Here is a 17,584-nt window from a genome sequence, read left to right as displayed (position 1 = left end):
CCTTTACACAATGATGTCGGTTTTTAAAGCAGTGCCACCTGAGTGATTGAAAGTCATGTGCAGTGAGTGTTGGTTTTCGGCCTTGCCGCTTAAATATAGAAAGTTCTCCAGATTCTCTGAATTTTCTGATTATATTATGGACTGTAGATGATGGAATCCCTAAATTCCTTGCAATTGAACATTGAGAAACATTGTTCTTAAACTGTTGGCCTATTTTTTTCATGCAGTTGTTCACAAAGTGGTGATCCTCGCCCCATCTTTGCTTGTGAACGGCTGAGACTTTTGGGGATGCTCCTTTTATACCCAATCATGAGTGTCCTCAGTTCCCAAACACTTATTGAGTGTTGTTAGAAGGAAAGGTGATTTAACACAGTAGTAAACATACCACTGACCCAACTTTTTTAAAATGTGTTGTAGGCATCCATTTCAAAATGAACAAATATTTGCACAAAAACAATAAAGTTTATCAGTTTGAACATTAAATATCTTGTCTTTGTGGTGTATTCAATTCAATATAGGTTGAAGAGGATTTGCAAATCATTGTATTCTGTTGTTATTTACATTTTACACAACGTCCCAACTTCATTGGAATTGGGGTTCTAAAAGGAGCATCCCCAAAAGGCTCAGCCGTTCACAAGCAAAGATGGGTTGAGGATCACCACTTTGTGAACAACTGCGTGAAAAAATAGTCCACAAGTTTAAGAACAATGTTTCTCAATGTTCAATTGCAAGGAATTTAGGGATTTCATCATCTACAGTCCATAATATAATCAGAAGATTCAGAGAATCTGGAGAATTTTCTATACGTAAGCGGCAAGGCCAAAAACCAACACTGAATTCCCGTGACCGACACAAGAGGAAAGAGACCATCCAGATTGTTACCAGTGCAAAGCTCAAAAGCCAGCATCTGTGATGGTATGGGGGTGTGTTAGTGCCCATGGCATGGGCAACTTACACATCTGTGATGGCACCATCAATACTGAAAGGTACATCCAGGTTTTGGAGCAACACATGCTGCCATCCAAGCAACGTCTTTTTCAGGGACCTTGCTGCTTATTTCAGCAAGACAATGCCAAGCCACATTTTGCACGTGTTACAACAGCGTGGCTTCGTAGTAAAAGAGTGCGGTTATGAGACTGGCCTGCCTGCAGTCCAGACCTGTCGGCCACTGAAAATGTGTGGCGCATTATGAAGTGCAAAATACGACAATTCCACCTACAAAGCTTCAACAATTAGTGTCCTCAGTTCCCAAATGCTTATTGGGTGTTGTTAGAAGGAAAGGTGATGTAATACAGTGGTAAACATACCACATAAAACTTACGACTACCTTATAAACCCAAACTTTAACCCTCACCTTAATTCTTTAACACACAGCTGTCTTGATACACACTTCTAATTGTTCCATCTAAACTGTAAGTCAAATTAAATCTGGCAGCATGGCTTGATGTTGTGCCTAAACACATCCACCACATCACAGTACCATCTTGGGTCCTGGATGGCAACCACCCAGACAGAAAACAATCAGTACATATGCACCTCTTCAAAGTAATCATCAATCAATCGCAGCCAGGTGAAACATGAGTGACCCCTTGGGCTTCTTCAGCCATTGGGGTCTTCAACACAGAGGCACCTGCATGATGGATCATGTACAGAGACACAGACCGCATGGACAAAGTCTCATAGTTGACATTCCCTCACAATACTCCTTGTCTGAGTGTCCCCAAGTAACTACTTTCTTAACACGAAGTCATTCCAGTAGCACCAAAGGATCCTCTAAAGAGATCTAGTACTGCAGACTTCCAGTCATTACCTTCATTCACTGGTTAGCATCCAAGTCTCACAACCATACAGTAAGACAGGAATTAATTCTGTAGCCAGCTCTCTGTGTTTGGTCTGGTTCTGACTGATGCTTATTTCTACAAGCCACTTTAATTCAGTCGAAGATGTCAACACATCTTTAACTCTTGGGAACTGAAAGAGCATAAATATTTTCCAATGTCCAACAGACCTCTTGTTTATCTGTCCTTAACCCTCGGGGCCTTGATGACACTATCCCTGTGTCCTGTTCAGTATCTATATGTAGTGTTCCAGACAAATGTATGTCTCACATTCAGAAAGCTAAGATTGTTCTGAACATATTGAGATGCAACACATATGCATTACACCTTAAGACCTTAAGAAGGCATTTTCTTAAAGTATAGTGAAATCAAGACAATAACCATAGGCTTTAGGGCTTAACCAAGGATTAACTAGGTCGAAGTTTCAGGTGGGAGCTCTGTCTTACCAAACAGCAAATAACATTGAAATGCAGGGCAGAGATTATTTTTGTAAAAAAAAATTAATGAATTATTGTGTGTGTGAAACTAGTTCAATGTTGAACCATCATTTCCTTGACAAAAGTTCTGCCTCTCCACCAAACTTCATTTTAGTCTGCTCATCTGTTTTTTGCTGTGTATTGTTATGTAGTGGTTCATGTGATATCTTTTGAAAAATGTGTGCATAAGCCAACCAATTTTCATGCTCATGCACATGCACAATATGCATTTCACAGTTAAGGTAATGGTTAGAATAACAAAGAATAACAGTAAGAATAACAGCACCACCCCCCCCACACACACACACACACGCCATTTCTATTGATTTTTATTTGCTTATGTTTCATGAGAATAAGTTATTTTTTTGAAATATCTTGCTGATACACAACTGAGATAAAGCATAACCCCTGTGACAGAGATAATCAGATCAGTAAGGGAATAAAGAAGATCCCTGGTGCACATGCACCTACTCACACTGGAATCTTGTCTGCTGCTCTGAGATGACTTCTAGCCCAGTTCCTCGCCCCCACATTCATGTGGTGCTGCTTTCTTCCTCGTACCCATCCTAACATTCTGACGTGGCACCTGATCATAAGCTAACTCCAGATCAATAAACATCACATGGAGAACTTACTGTTTTTCTCCATTTTTTTTCAATTTCAATTTATTTTCATTTATATAGTGCCAAATCACAACAGAGTTGCCTCAAAGTGCTTCACACAGGTAAGGTCTAACCTTACCAACCCCAGAGCAACAGTGGTAAGGAAAAACCTCAAGCAGACCAGACTCAAAGAGGTGACCCTCTGCTTGGGCCATGCTACAAACATAAATTACAGAACAATTCACAGACCAATTCACGGACGAATATAAAAGAAATGCTATTGGCGCACAGGACAGGAGGGTCACCAACACAAATACAACTCCCACCTCTGGATGGAGCTGCACCTTAAACAGAGAGAAAAACAGAATCAGGCATCAGAAAGGCAAAAAATACTGTATAATTTGTCAGCATTAAACATCAAGAAAAACAGAGAAATACTAAGGTGATCGCCAGCCACTAGCCCTAAACTTCACTAAAAGACAGAATTTAGGTAAAGTTGAGGCCGCAGCCCGTTCCAATTACTAATAAAATGAATTAAAAGAGTAAAAAGCATAAAACAAAACTGTACCAGTATGCTAGCCATATGAAAGGGAAAATAAGTGTGTCTTAAGTCTGGACTTCAAAATCTCCACAGAATCTGACTGTTTTATTGATGCAGGGAGATCATTCCACAGAACAGGGGCATGATAAGAGAAAGCTCTGTGACCCGCAGACTTCTTATTCAATCAATCAATCAATCAATCAATTTTTTTATATAGCGCCAAATCACAACAAACAGTTGCCCCAAGGCGCTTTATATTGTAAGGCAAGGCCATACAATAATTATGTAAAACCCCAATGGTCAAAAACGACCCCCTGTGAGCAAGCACTTGGCTACAGTGGGAAGGAAAAACTCCCTTTAACAGGAAGAACCTCCAGCAGAACCAGGCTCAGGGAGGGGCAGTCTTCTGCTGGCACTGGTTGGGGCTGAGGGAGGAGAACCAGGAAAAGACATGCTGTGGAGGGGAGCAGAGATCGATCACTAATGATTAAATGCAGAGGGGTGCATACAGAGCAAAAGAGAAAGAAACAGTGCATCATGGGAACCCCCCCAGCAGTCTACGTCTATAGCAGCATAACTAAGGGATGGTCCAGGGTCACCTGATCCAGCCCTAACTATAAGCTTTAGCAAAAAGGAAAGTTTTAAGCCTAATCTTAAAAGTAGAGAGGGTGTCTGTCTCCCTGATCTGAATTGGGAGCTGGTTCCACAGGAGAGGAGCCTGAAAGCTGAAGGCTCTGCCTCCCATTCTACTCTTACAAACCCTAGGAACTACAAGTAAGCCTGCAGTCTGAGAGCGAAGTGCTCTATTGGGGTGATATGGTACTACGAGGTCCCTAAGATAAGATGGGACCTGATTATTCAAAACCTTATAAGTAAGAAGAAGAATTTTAAATTCTATTCTAGAATTAACAGGAAGCCAATGAAGAGAGGCCAATATGGGTGAGATATGCTCTCTCCTTCTAGTCCCCGTCAGTACTCTAGCTGCAGCATTTTGAATTAACTGAAGGCTTTTTAGGGAACTTTTAGGACAACCTGATAATAATGAATTACAATAGTCCAGCCTAGAGGAAATAAATGCATGAATTAGTTTTTCAGCATCACTCTGAGACAAGACCTTTCTGATTTTAGAGATATTGCGTAAATGCAAAAAAGCAGTCCTACATATTTGTTTAATATGCGCTTTGAATGACATATCCTGATCAAAAATGACTCCAAGATTTCTCACAGTATTACTAGAGGTCAGGGTAATGCCATCCAGAGTAAGGATCTGGTTAGACACCATGTTTTCTAAGATTTGTGGGGCCAAGTACAATAACTTCAGTTTTATCTGAGTTTAAAAGCAGGAAATTAGAGGTCATCCATGTCTTTATGTCTGTAAGACAATCCTGCAGTTTAGCTAATTGGTGTGTGTCCTCTGGCTTCATGGATAGATAAAGCTGGGTATCATCTGCGGTATAGATAAAGCTGGGTATCATCATCATTCACCTTAGGGACACAAAGTAGTCCTGCACCCTGAGAACGTAAAGCCCGGGCCGGTACGTAAGGTTTAATTAGGTCAGCTAGGTAGGGAGGTGCCAGTCCATGAATAATTTTATAGGTTAGTAGCAGAACCTTAAAATCTGATCTCACTGGGACAGGAAGCCAGTGAAGAGATGCTACAGACTGCGGTAAACCAGAAAATAGAACATTGCCGTAGTCCAATCTAGAAGAGATAAATGCATGGATCAGAGTCTCAGCATCAGCCATAGACAGGATGGGATGAATCGTTCCTATATTTCGCAGGTGGAAGAAAGCAGTCCTCGTAATCTTTCTAATGTGGAGGCCAAAGGACAATGAAGGATCAAAAATTACCCCAAGGTTCCTCACTTTGTCAGTGTGATGTATGACACACGAGCTGAGGCTGAGTGTTAACTGGTCAAATTGATGCCGATGTCTCACTGGACCAAGAACCATCATTTCAGTCTTATCAGAGTTTAAAAGTAGGACGTTTTAGACATCCAGCTTCTCACTGCTCCAAGGCAATCTTCTAAGGATGTGAATGAGATTACCAGCAGTTATCGGCATGTATAACTGAGTATCATCTGCATAGCAGTGAAAGGTAATCCCAAAACGCCGCAATATGTGCCCAAGGGGTGCTATATAAAGGGAGAAAGCAGGGGCCCTAAGACAGACCCCTGTGGAACCCCAGATTTCATGTCACTAAGGTTAGAGGTAGTGTTACTGTACAAAACACAGTGAGAACAACTGGTGAAGTATGACGTCAGCCATGCAAGGACACTCCCAGTAATCCCAAAATGATTTTCCAGCCTATCAAGTAGAATATGATGATCCACTGTATCAACTGCAGCACTGAGATCTAACAGCAACAGAACCATAGTGGTGTCCGAATCCACTGTAAGCAGAAGATCATTCACCACTTTAGTGAGAGCCATCTCTGTGGAATGATATTTTCTAAAAGCAGACTGCAGTGGCTCAAAGAGATTATTCTCAGTAAGATAGTCTATGAGCTGCCGTAAACCCACTTTTTCCAGAATTTTAGAGAAAAATTATAGATTTGATATCGGCCGATAGTTTCTCAATACACTAGGGTCAAAATTAGGTTTCTTAAGTAATGGTTTAATCACTGCAGATTTGAAACATTTAGGAACAGATCCAGAAGTTAAAGAAAGATTAATCATTTCCAGCACAGTCAGCCCAAGAGTGGGCCACAGGTCCTTAAACAGTTTTGTTGGTATAGGATCAAATAAACAGGTTGTGCTTTTTGTTGACATTACGAGTTTTGTCAGCATGCCTAGTGAGATACTATCAAATTCTGTAAATCTAGGTAATACCTCAGTAGTGGCGCCCACCTCAATAGCAGGGTGTAGTGACTGGGTTAAGGCATGCCGGGATATGTTTAACCTGATGTCTTCTATTTTCTTCCCAAAGTAATCCAGGAAATCTTGTGTTGTAAAAGGAGAGCGAACTACAGGTGGTTGACCATGAATACGTGTTGCCACCGTGTTGAACAAGAACTTTGAGTTATGCTTGTTTTTGTTGATCAAATCAGAGTAGTAGGTCCACTTTATAGCCAATAATGCATGCTTATAGTCTAAGATAGCATCACGCCACGCAAGGTGAAATACTTCTAATTTTGAACGACGCCATTTCCGTTCTAGACCTCTTGCTTTATGCTTGAGGTCACGCAGATAATCATTGAACCAAGATGACTGTGATTTGGGGAGCGTGGTTTTAACACAGATGGTGCAATCATGTCGAGTTTTGAGCACTGAGTTTAAACTAGCCACAAGTCTGTCTACTGACTGTGTATTTGTTAAATGTGAAGCTAAGACATCAGGCAGTCTAGCTTCGAGTTCAGTCTTAGTTGAGGAGTTAATGCACCGCCGTAATGAGATATAAGGTTGTTATTCCACTAAACACGGCAGCAAAACTGTAAATTTAATAAGTGAGTGATCAGACACCACAGATGTAAGAGGCATGATGTCAGTATTCGTGACAGCAATACCACGTGCGAGAACCAGATCCAGGGTATTTCCACTAATGTGCGTCGAATCCCGAATGCATTGCTGAAATCCTAATGCATCCACAATTTCCATAAATGATTTGCAGAGGGGATCAGAAGGCTTATTTATATGAATGTTAAAGTCACCAATGATCAGAATGTTATCTACACTCGTTGACAAGTTAGAGATGAACGCACCAAATTCATCTAAGAATTCAGAATGTGGGCCAGGAGGCCTATATACGAGGGCTGTCCGTAAAGTATAGGTCCTTTTTATTTTTTTCTAAAACTATATGGATTTCATTCATATGTTTTTACGTCAGACATGCTTGAACCCTCGTGCGCATGCGTGAGTTTTTCCACGCCTGTCGGTGATGTCATTCGCCTGTGAGCACTCCTTGTGGGAGGAGTCGTCCAGCCCCTCGTCGGAATTCCTTTGTCTGAGAAGTTGCTGAGAGACTGGCGCTTTGTTTGATCAAAATTTTTTCTAAACCTGTGAGACACATCGAAGTGGACATGGTTCGAAAAATTAAGCTGGTCTTCAGTGAAAATTTTAACAGCTGATGAGAGATTTTGAGGTGATTCTGTCGCTTTAAGGACTTTTCACGGTGCGAGACGTCGCGCAGCGCTCTCAGGCGGCGTCATCAGCCTGTTTCAAGCTTAAAACCTCCACATTTCAGGCTTTATTGATCCAGGACATCGTGAGAGAACAGAGAAGTTTCAGAAGAAGTCGGTTTCAGCATTTTATCCGGATATTCCACTGTTAAAGGAGATTTTTTTAATGAAAGACGTGCAGGCGGATTGCAGCGTCGGCTCGCAGCCGCCGCGACGCTCCGCCACAGGAAAAACACCTCTGTTGGAAGCCTTGAGGACAAGTTGGAACATCTCCAGCTGATAAACAATTTCTCATATACTCACTCCACTGAAAGCCATCAAAAGCCAACTGGATTTTACAAATGGTTATCAACACGGAGGTGTTTTTCCTGTGGCGGAGCGTCGCGGCGGCTGCGAGCCGACGCTGCAATCCGCCTGCACGTCTTTCATTAAAAAAATCTCCTTTAACAGTGGAATATCCAGATAAAATGCTGAAACCGACTTCTTCTGAAACTTCTCTGTTCTCTCACGACGTCCTGGATCAATAGAGCCTGAAATGTGGAGGTTTTAAGCTTGAAACAGGCTGATGACGCTGCCTGAGAGCGCAGCGCGACGTCTCGCACCGTGAAAAGTCCTTAAAGCGACAGAATCACCTCAAAATCTCTCATCAGCTGTTAAAATTTTCACTGAAAACCAGCTTAATTTTTCGAACAGTGTCCACTTCGATGTGTCTCACAGGTTTAGAAAAAATTTTGATCAAACAAAGCGCCAGTCTCTCAGCAACTTCTCAGACAAAGGAATTCCGACGAGGGGCTGGACGACTCCTCCCACAAGGAGTGCTCACAGGGCGAATGACGTCACCGACAGGCATGGAAAAACTCACGCATGCGCACGAGGGTTCAAGCATGTCTGACGTAAAAACATATGAATGAAATCCATATAGTTTTTGAAAAAAATAAAAAGGACCTATACTTTACGGACAGCCCTCGTACAGTGACAAAGTAACACGACTGATTTTTATTCTTCTGACATTGGCAATGTGTCATATCCTGAGCAGAGCGGAGAATCAGATGCTCAAACAAGTTATATTTGTAACCCCCAACAGCTAATAAGCTAAACCTAGATTTATAAATAAGAGCAACACCCCCGCCTTGCTTCGCATCATGAAGCACGTGAGTAAATGTATATGCTGGTGGGCAGGCCTCCTTTAAGGGGAAGACAGCTGTAGGTTTAAGCCAGGTTTCACATAGCCCAATCATATCTAAGTGATGATCAATAATTAGATCATTGATCAACAATGATTTTGAGGACAGTGATCTTATGTTAATGAGACCCAGTCTAAGGACCTCAGTGGGGTTGACAGTTGAACTGTTTGGGTTTAGGGGTGGTTCCAGAGTAGCATATGACACCATGACACCACAATTATATTCAGGACAAATGTTTAAATTAAAGCGAACATAATTTTGTGTGTGTGTGTGTGTGTGTGTGTGTGTGTTTCTAAATTCTTTTCATGCATGTATAACTTTCTGGCTTGTTGAAATTAATAAACAAGTACAAGATGAATCATATTTCTCTGCTACGTTCTGCTGCGCAATCTGTCATGTGTCCATTGTTGCCATGTCAACCCACGTCTGAACTCCAACAACACAGTCATAATGTGACACATCTGTCTAATGTCACTGTAACCGTGCCTATACAGGTACACGCACATAATGAGCCACATGCATGGATAATAACCAGTGCAGTACACACACGCATGCACACACACACACGTGCTATTCTGTCCCGTGTTATTGGCCCAGAGTGAACTGCATGTGTGTGTCTCAGACTGCATACAGGCCTTTGTTCTTCTGTTTACACCCCTCTGACCCCCAAACCTTAAATTAAACCAAACACGTGAGAAATAACTTGCAATTAGTTTGTTCAAAGGAAAGACCAAGAAAGTCCTTCTCATTTCAGAGGTTTATCGTCTTCTTCAAAAATCGCTGTTCAGTCGGAACACTGATCATCTGACCAGCAGCGGTTTCATTCACGCATCAGCATCACTGAGATCATTAACACATCTTCTCGTCACCAATCAGCTGACTTTCTGTTTATATGTGTCCAACAGCGACGTCTGCAAATTTAACTGTTGCTCCGAACTTGTATGGGAGGAAGATGGTAACAAATCAATTTGAGAGATGAGGGGAAACTAGCAGACAAGGATGAATTTTCAAGCTCTAATAAAAAACAGACTTCACCCATTCCCCTTCCCTTCCAAAGAAGGGGAGCTAAATTCCCATGTGCACACACTTTACCCCCCTCCTGTCTTTGTGTTTCTCACAGGTTCCCTCTCTTTACTGCCATCTCTTTAACCCACACTTCCTACATGGGGGAAAAACTGTGCATGAGAGATATTGCATATAAAAACAAGAGCAGGCTCTTACTATATTAAAATAATGAGGTAACGCCACAAGCATCTTAGTTAAATGATGCTGATGAGACCCACATGTCTTATCTATCTGTTGCATGCACAGACCCATGTGCCAACCTTTGTACAGTTTTACCAAACCCCCAAGTTGTGAAACTCACTCCAAACCATAGGCAGTTCAAGAGTTGGGAATGATGGGGTTCTAGCCCCCAGTACTCCCAGTGATAGTTTCAGGAGTCCCACTAGGAAAGCGTCAATAGCAATTCAAATTTCTATGTGTTCAGCCACAGTTTCTCACATTCTCAAACTAATTCAGGATTATAGTGCTCCCAGTTACCACAGCAACCATGAGATACTGTTTACATTAAATTAGAGATTAGATTAGATAGAACTTTATTAATCCCTTGGGAAGACTCCCTCTGGGAAATTGAGGTGCCAGCAGCATTGTATAGCAGCACACAGGGTAAGAAGCACAAAAAAAAAATTGCAAATACAAATATAAATGCACAAATAAATACCAGACATACTGATCACTATTGATTTACTGGCTACTACTGTTCCTCTCATTCCCCTCCTCTGTCTTCCTGTTACTCCTCCCCCAAGTGAGGAGTTACAATATATATATATATATATATGTCACTAGATTTGATTTATTTATTTATTTATTGTCATACATTTAATTTGCTATTCCATTTGCTTTGACATGAGTGTAATGGTAGCCAGCATGTACAGTGATGTGAAGTGAATTAAAAATCATCAGTCCCTAACTCTCCGATGTACTAGCAGTAAACGCTATGGACCTGTCATGCCTGATATTGTGAGATCAAGTCCAGTGTAGGACTATGAGTGACAAACACATTATCATGAATAAATATTAACAATCGACTTGTCAAACAACTATATCCAGGAACCACAACCTGGTGAAAGAGAACAGCACCACCTAAAGTTTAGCAGCTTCTATCCGGTTATTTGTTGTTAGCTACTGTTCTGCCTGATAGTCTCATGAAATTTTAAATTTTTTGCATTCATATCCCGTCAGATAGGTGAATGTTGTCATTTTTCCCACAATGGTTCCTAATGTAAGGGTAGCCAGCGGGTGTTGTGCAGTGAGTTACACATCACTCTCTATCAACACACGAAGTAGAGATATACAGGGTCTTGGACTTAAGCCTGCTTGTAAAGTGTTTGCTTTCCAAGACTGAGATGGTAAATTTGAGTCCAGTTTGGAAAAGAAAAAACAAATCACAAGTATTGTTAGTTCCGTCTGTTGTGTACTGTGTGCGTGAATTAGCACAATGTGTGTAGTTGGTGGAATGTGCATTATGTCTGTCCTACACGAAATGTGAACTCACAACCTTAGGCATAGGAATTGGATTCTGTAACAAGGCTATAATTTAAGGGTTCAAGTGTCTGTTGCTTGAAAATATATTAGTGTTTGGGAGTGAGGATAACTCACTGCACAGCACCTGTTGGCTTCTGTTAGATAGACACTATATACACTCACTGGCCACTTTATTAGGTACACCTGTTCAATTGCTTGCTAACACAAATAGCTAAACAGTCAATCACATGGCAGCAACTCAATGCATTTAGACATCTAGATGTGGTGAAGTTGACTTGCTAAAGTTCAAACTGAGCCTTAGAATCGGGAAGAAAGGGGATTTAAGTGACATGGTTGCTGGTGCCAAACGGGCTGGACGGAATATTTCAGAAACTACTGATCTAGGATTTTCATGCACATCCATTTCTAGGGTTAATAAAGAAGACATCCAGCAGTGACAGTTGTGTGGATAAAAATACCTTGTTGATGTCAAACGTCAGAGGAGAATGAGCAGACTGGTAGAATGTCGACTGCTTGTCTTTATGCTCTAAACATCTCTGAGGAATGTTTCCAACACCTTGTTGAATCTATGCCATGAAAAATTAAGGCAGCTCTGAAGGCAAAAGGGAGTCCAACCCAGTACTAGCAAGGTGTACTTAATAAAGTGGCCAATGAGTGTAAACGTGTCTGTTACCTCAACACCAAATATCATGCCCCAAACAAAACATCTGAAGCCGCCACTGCTCCAAAAGCTGCACTGAGATGTCAGCAAAGCAAAACCTCTTGCATTTTGTTCACTTAAATATAATATTGTATACATCTTAAAATAGCTGTTAAATGTTGATCTGAATTTTCCATAATAATACAAAACTTTTTATAAGGGGTTTCAGTAAACATACTCATAGGATGCTCAATGTTCCAGGATATGACAATAAAAAAGTACAAATACCTCATGCAACTTACTGGAATTGTCAAAAGGTATCTGTCTGCAGCTGTCTGCTTGTCCAGGCCAGGGGCAGTAATAGACAGCACCAGCCTCCACAATGCCCGGCTGGGAGGTGTTCGCCTTTGGAGCCCCCACCAACACACTGAGCCTGGCAGCAAAGAAGAGACATCCAACAGAAGCATGCATGTACATATACAGTGTCTGCAACACACAGTCCCTTGCGTTTCTGTTTCAGTTTCCCTCCTCTGAGAGATGATCTAGTTAAATTTGTGGAATTTTTCAGCCACATTAGGCTCCAATCACTTTTATCTCGTTGTTTTTGAGAGTTAAGAGAGAGTACAGGTAAATTTGGAGTGGAATTCGACTTTTTTTTCTGCAGAGATCTGATCATGATGCACTCACGTGTTGTTGTTAGGAGTTGCTTGGTAGAAATCCAAGGAATAACCAAAATAACTTCCATCAGGTCCCCGGTAAACAGCAGGATGTTCTGCGTAAAGATTAAAACTCCAAACGCCGGTTAGTAGCGACCACAGAACCGCCAGGACCCCGACAGTGAACATCCCAAAAGAGGACGCACAGTCCCAGGCGCGCTCCATCCCAAAGAAAAGCGCGCTACGCACTGCTCCCACAGTGTGAGACACAGGGAGAATGGGAGAGACGGGGGAGAGGATGATGTAGAAGTAGATCCCTTCTCGCAGGTGAGGTGTGAGCCCGCGTAAAGTCCGTCAATGAATCTTTGCGCTCTGTTTGCGCGCGCGCCCCGAAACAGTCTCCAGACACCTCCAACCACCAGGTCTGTCCAGAACCTCAGCCACGATCACAGAGGAGGCGCACCCGCCCTAAACGTTATCCCCTACACTTAAAAGAGGTGGCACACAGACCACATCTGTGCGCGCCACGCGCTAGTGCGTCACCAAACCTGTGCCATTTATGGCACCAACAAGTTCGCGCTGGTGATTTGGATGATTTTAAGCTGGGGGAGGAGGGATGTTACATAAATGCATGATGTAAAAGTGGCCTTTACAGCTGATGTGTGAAGTTGTGGAAATTTAGCCGGTGTTTGGCGCGTACGCACGCAAACGAAAATCAAAGAAGCTTTTACATTTTATTGGCCGCCAGTTTACTCAACCACGCAGTTAAAGCGAGGCTGCGTTTCCTTCCGTAATCACTTGGAGTTGTGTCAGTAATTATTATGTGGACTGTGCGCGTTTGGGCGCTGTTTCACGCGCTCCCCCTTAAAAACTCCGAGCTGCAGCCTGAAGTGGAAAAAAAAACAAAACAAACAAAAAACAACAACTAGTCAAATAAGTTATGGAACCTCATTTAAGTTACCACGCAAATAAATAAATACAACAAATTACGAGATGATGTGGAAAATAATAAACCAGTCAAAACTAGAAAAAGTAAAAATGAAATCAAAGTTTGGAATTTCTAAGTTATAGTAATAAGACAAGAAAATTTATACTTTTCATCTCATATAAATCAGTTCTGGTCAGATGTTGCAGCTGATCTTTCCTCATAATACAAGTGATGCTCTTCATATTAGTATACTGCAACCAGTTGTTTGACACCAGATCATTCCAGCTCTATCCACTCATTGTCTTAGGTCACTGCATCCAAAACTGATAATCATACAGTAATACAGGAAGCACCAGGGCTCTAAAGACTTATTGGCCTTTTGTTCTCCTGTAAAGATATCAGCTTCACCAAACACCTTGGTCCAGTAACCCCATAGCTCCATAAGCTTTTCCCAGACATCTCCCAATTTCAGAGCATGAGGACCTAGAGGTACACTGTAAACCCAAATGTTCAAATGAATTAAAAAGATTATGTAGTGTAAACTCAAAGTTTTAAGATGTTCTACTTACTTAAATATTTAAAGTTTGTGTATCATGGGCTTGCTTTTTGAGTAAATTAAACTCAGAATTTTTGATTGACTTGAACTAATTGCATATTGAGTAGGCAAAAATTCAAAGCATAACTTAAGCACAACTTAAAAGAATAAAGTAATTATATATAAAAATATTTGAGTTGACTTAATGAACCCTTTAGCAGAGGTGATGGCCAAGTGGTTAGTGCGCTTGGTTTCAGTGCAGAAGGTTCCCAGTTCAAACCGCACCTCCGCCACATTTCTCCATGTAATGTGGAGTTGCATCCGGTGTGAAGCTTGTTCCAGCTCAATATTCAGATCCACCTCGGATCTGCTGTGACCCCTTGTGAAAAACAAGGGAGCAGCTGAATGGGCTTACTTTTACTTCATGAACACCTTTATCACTGCAAAATATAATAAGTTGACTTTAAAAAAAATATGCAAAGTCATTGCCTTAAAAAAGTAATTTATGTTAACTTAGATACATTAGATTTGATTAACTAATTTTTTGTTAGTTCTCTGTACTCAAATGAACTTAAATAAATTATATTATAGTAACTTATTCCTTTTGAGTTTGCAGTACTCAAATAAACTTAAAAACCTAGATTATAGTAACTTGTTTATTTTGAGTTTACAGTAGTCAAATAAATTAGATTACAGTAACTTATTTACTGTGAGCATCCAGTACACAAATGACAGCGTAATTCTCTTTAGTTTTGTTCATCCTTCATATTCAGGTCAATTTAATTTTCTTGAAGCTACAGCTAACCGCTAACTTTTAGTATTGACTTCGGTACACTATCAGCTACACAAGCCATTTTTGCGTTTAAGCACCTCTGACACTTCTGAGGAAAAACAAAGGCGATCACAAATCCAACACAAACAAGTCAGAGCTTCTGTCTTTGAGCGCTCTGCCCACTGCTGTAAGGACAAGTCCTTTACTTTCAACATGGAACAGTACTGGTGTGTCGCATAGGACATTAAAAGCAAAGCAGTTTTGACTTATGGTTTGATTTATAAACCAAACTAATTCCAGCTTCCAGAAAAACAGGTTGGAGAGAGCACTGGTGGTCCAAACACGGCCTCACCATGGACGTGTGTGGGGGGGGAATGCGCAAAGTAAGTGAGGCAGATCTGCACATGTCTGAAAGAATGCCCCAAAGGACACTGGATATGAAAAATAATTTTTTCTAATTTGTCTTAAATGGGAAACATCAAGTAAAGCAGGTCTTCCAGTCTCAAAGTATTACTTACTTATTTAAAATGAGTGTTCATAACAGGTTGATGAAAACTGAGTTTGGTTCACTTATACTTAATTCATTTGTATGTTAGCATTTACAGTGATTGTAATCATGAGGTAAAAGTAGCATGTAATCAAAACTTTTAAGTCCTGGGAACAATTGACTTTTAAGTTTAACTCAGTAATTTTGCAGTAATTGATTGCCCTATTTTTGAGTTCTGCTATAACTTGTTTGGGTTTACAGTGTATGAATGTCACTGCTAGGATAAGTGAACATCTGTAAAAGTTCAAGATTTTCCCTGTAAACAGAGACACTTCTGATGCCTGAATGCAGCAAGACATTGAAAGCCTGGATCTTAATCTCTGTTCATTATGGTTCCAAGAAGTTTCACTATGAACCTGCTAATATGTTTGTAAGATGTGGTACAAGAAACTCAAGATGAGAAGCGTCCAACGGTTGGTGCAGATTGCAGGACATCGATAGAGTCCCAGGCTGACATGAACCAGTCTGGAGTGGTTTTTATCCAGTACCACTGAACCCTAAACCAATTAGGACTCCATGAGTGTAGGCTAATGAACACTCCACTGTTGAAAGAACCTTAGAAAATACTGGTGAATTTTTATGAAAAACCTTCCAGCCACAGCATTTCTGGAATAATACTGTATGAGTAGATGAAGCCAACTTAGAACTCTTTGGGAATGCAGGGCATCACTTTTTTCTAACTTGCATGCAGCATAGACAGCAGTGACATTATACATACATATACACAAAATGTATGAACATTTTGTGAGAATAATGGTCAATCCTTATATTTTACTGCAGCTAACATTCAGGGATCTAATAGCCTAGGAGTAGATACAGGTTCTTGACAGGAAGATCTGGTATGTTCTATCTGATGGAAACATAGCTAACAGCCAATGGCTGGGATGGATGGAATTCGTGATGATCTTGCAGCTCCCTTGAGTGCCAAGGCTGTGGTGCACACCAGGAAGTCAAGGCTCTAACCTCCTCCATCTACGCCATCTTGTCATTGTCCCTCATTTGACCCGTCGGTCATTTTGTGACCTTATAAACAGATCTCTAGTTGTATCGAGTATCCATTTTATGCTTCTATTATGTCATTATTGTTCAGGTTTTCTGCTGCCCCCCTTTTCTACAGCACAAAACTTATTCAGCTGCATTTATTTCTCAACATATTCTGAATAACGTACTTGGGAAAGAAGAGTTCCCAACAATTTTGACTCTGATTTTAGAACTTAGAAATATGTCATTTTGCCTTTTTTTTTTTGTAAATTAACTTGTAAAGTCAAAATGTGACTTAATATCATAATTATGGCTCGGGAAGGCATAGGTGGGATTGGCCCCACCTCCCCTGTGACCCAAATGGAATAAGCAGTAGAAAATAAATGAATAATCAGTCTGTAATGGTCAGTTTTGGGTTTTTGTTTATTTTAGCCATTCACTCACTTTCATCTTTACCAAAAACTTGGTGTGTCTATGTACGAGCACAACTTGTCAGGCTCTGTCCAAACTCTCAAAAGTGCTGTTCACTGGTGTATTAATGAATTAAACTCAGTGTGGACCTGGAGTGGATTTGCTGTCAGGAAAGCGTAGATGAGAACCAGGCATGAGGGAGACAAATTAGTGTTGAAAATGAGAAATGGTGAACAACCGTGACCTGCCAGAAAGATTTGGCTTCATACATGTAAGGATTTGTTCTTTTACAGTTTTGTGATAAGCTGGCTTTTAAGTTTTTCTATTCAGGATGAAATGGTTTAAATAGCATCCAAATCACACTGTCCTTGTTTGAAAAAGGTCTTCTGATGTTAAAAAAAAAAAAAAATAGAAATCTTATTTTTAGTTACATATGGATGAGGTTTCATTTTAAACAGCTCAAAAGTCTCAACAGTTTGGTGATGAAATTTTATGTTTATTTTTTTCTCCAGACCTTTCAAGTCTGTGTGCGGTTCACACAGGTTTATATTTGCACTGTGAAATATAGTGCACCTTACCTTTTGTTGTACTTGTCATACAGACGTCCATAGTTCAAATATGGACGTCTGTATGACACAGACTGCTGGCTTTCTGAGACACATCAATTGGGTCCACTTACCCAGTCTGTGCAACAGGCTCAAACTTATATGTAACATACAGACATTCAGAGTTCGGAGAGGCCATGGACAAAGAGTTTTGGTCAGCCTCAAAGTGGTTCTGTCAAACTGTCAGGCACCTCAGGAAAGGGA

General features: G+C 40.8%; 1 protein-coding gene across 1 annotated transcript in view; it reads right to left on the bottom strand.

Moving 5' to 3' along the window:
- itga8 (integrin, alpha 8) overlaps positions 1–13,146 on the bottom strand; it is a 169,115-nt gene extending 155,969 nt beyond the window's left edge. The window contains exons 1-2 of the mRNA XM_034174930.1: positions 12,633–13,146; positions 12,248–12,378 (exon numbers count right to left, since the gene is read on the bottom strand). Of these exons, the coding sequence (XP_034030821.1) occupies positions 12,248–12,378; positions 12,633–12,826 (325 nt within the window). The 5' untranslated portion in view covers positions 12,827–13,146. The remainder of the gene's footprint in view (positions 1–12,247; positions 12,379–12,632) is intronic.
- Between the last annotated feature and the right edge of the window lie 4,438 nt (positions 13,147–17,584).

Source organism: Thalassophryne amazonica, chromosome 7 (assembly GCF_902500255.1).
Source record: "Thalassophryne amazonica chromosome 7, fThaAma1.1, whole genome shotgun sequence".
Lineage (NCBI taxonomy): Eukaryota > Metazoa > Chordata > Actinopteri > Batrachoidiformes > Batrachoididae > Thalassophryne > Thalassophryne amazonica.
This window is presented reverse-complemented; position numbering and strand designations above follow the sequence as displayed.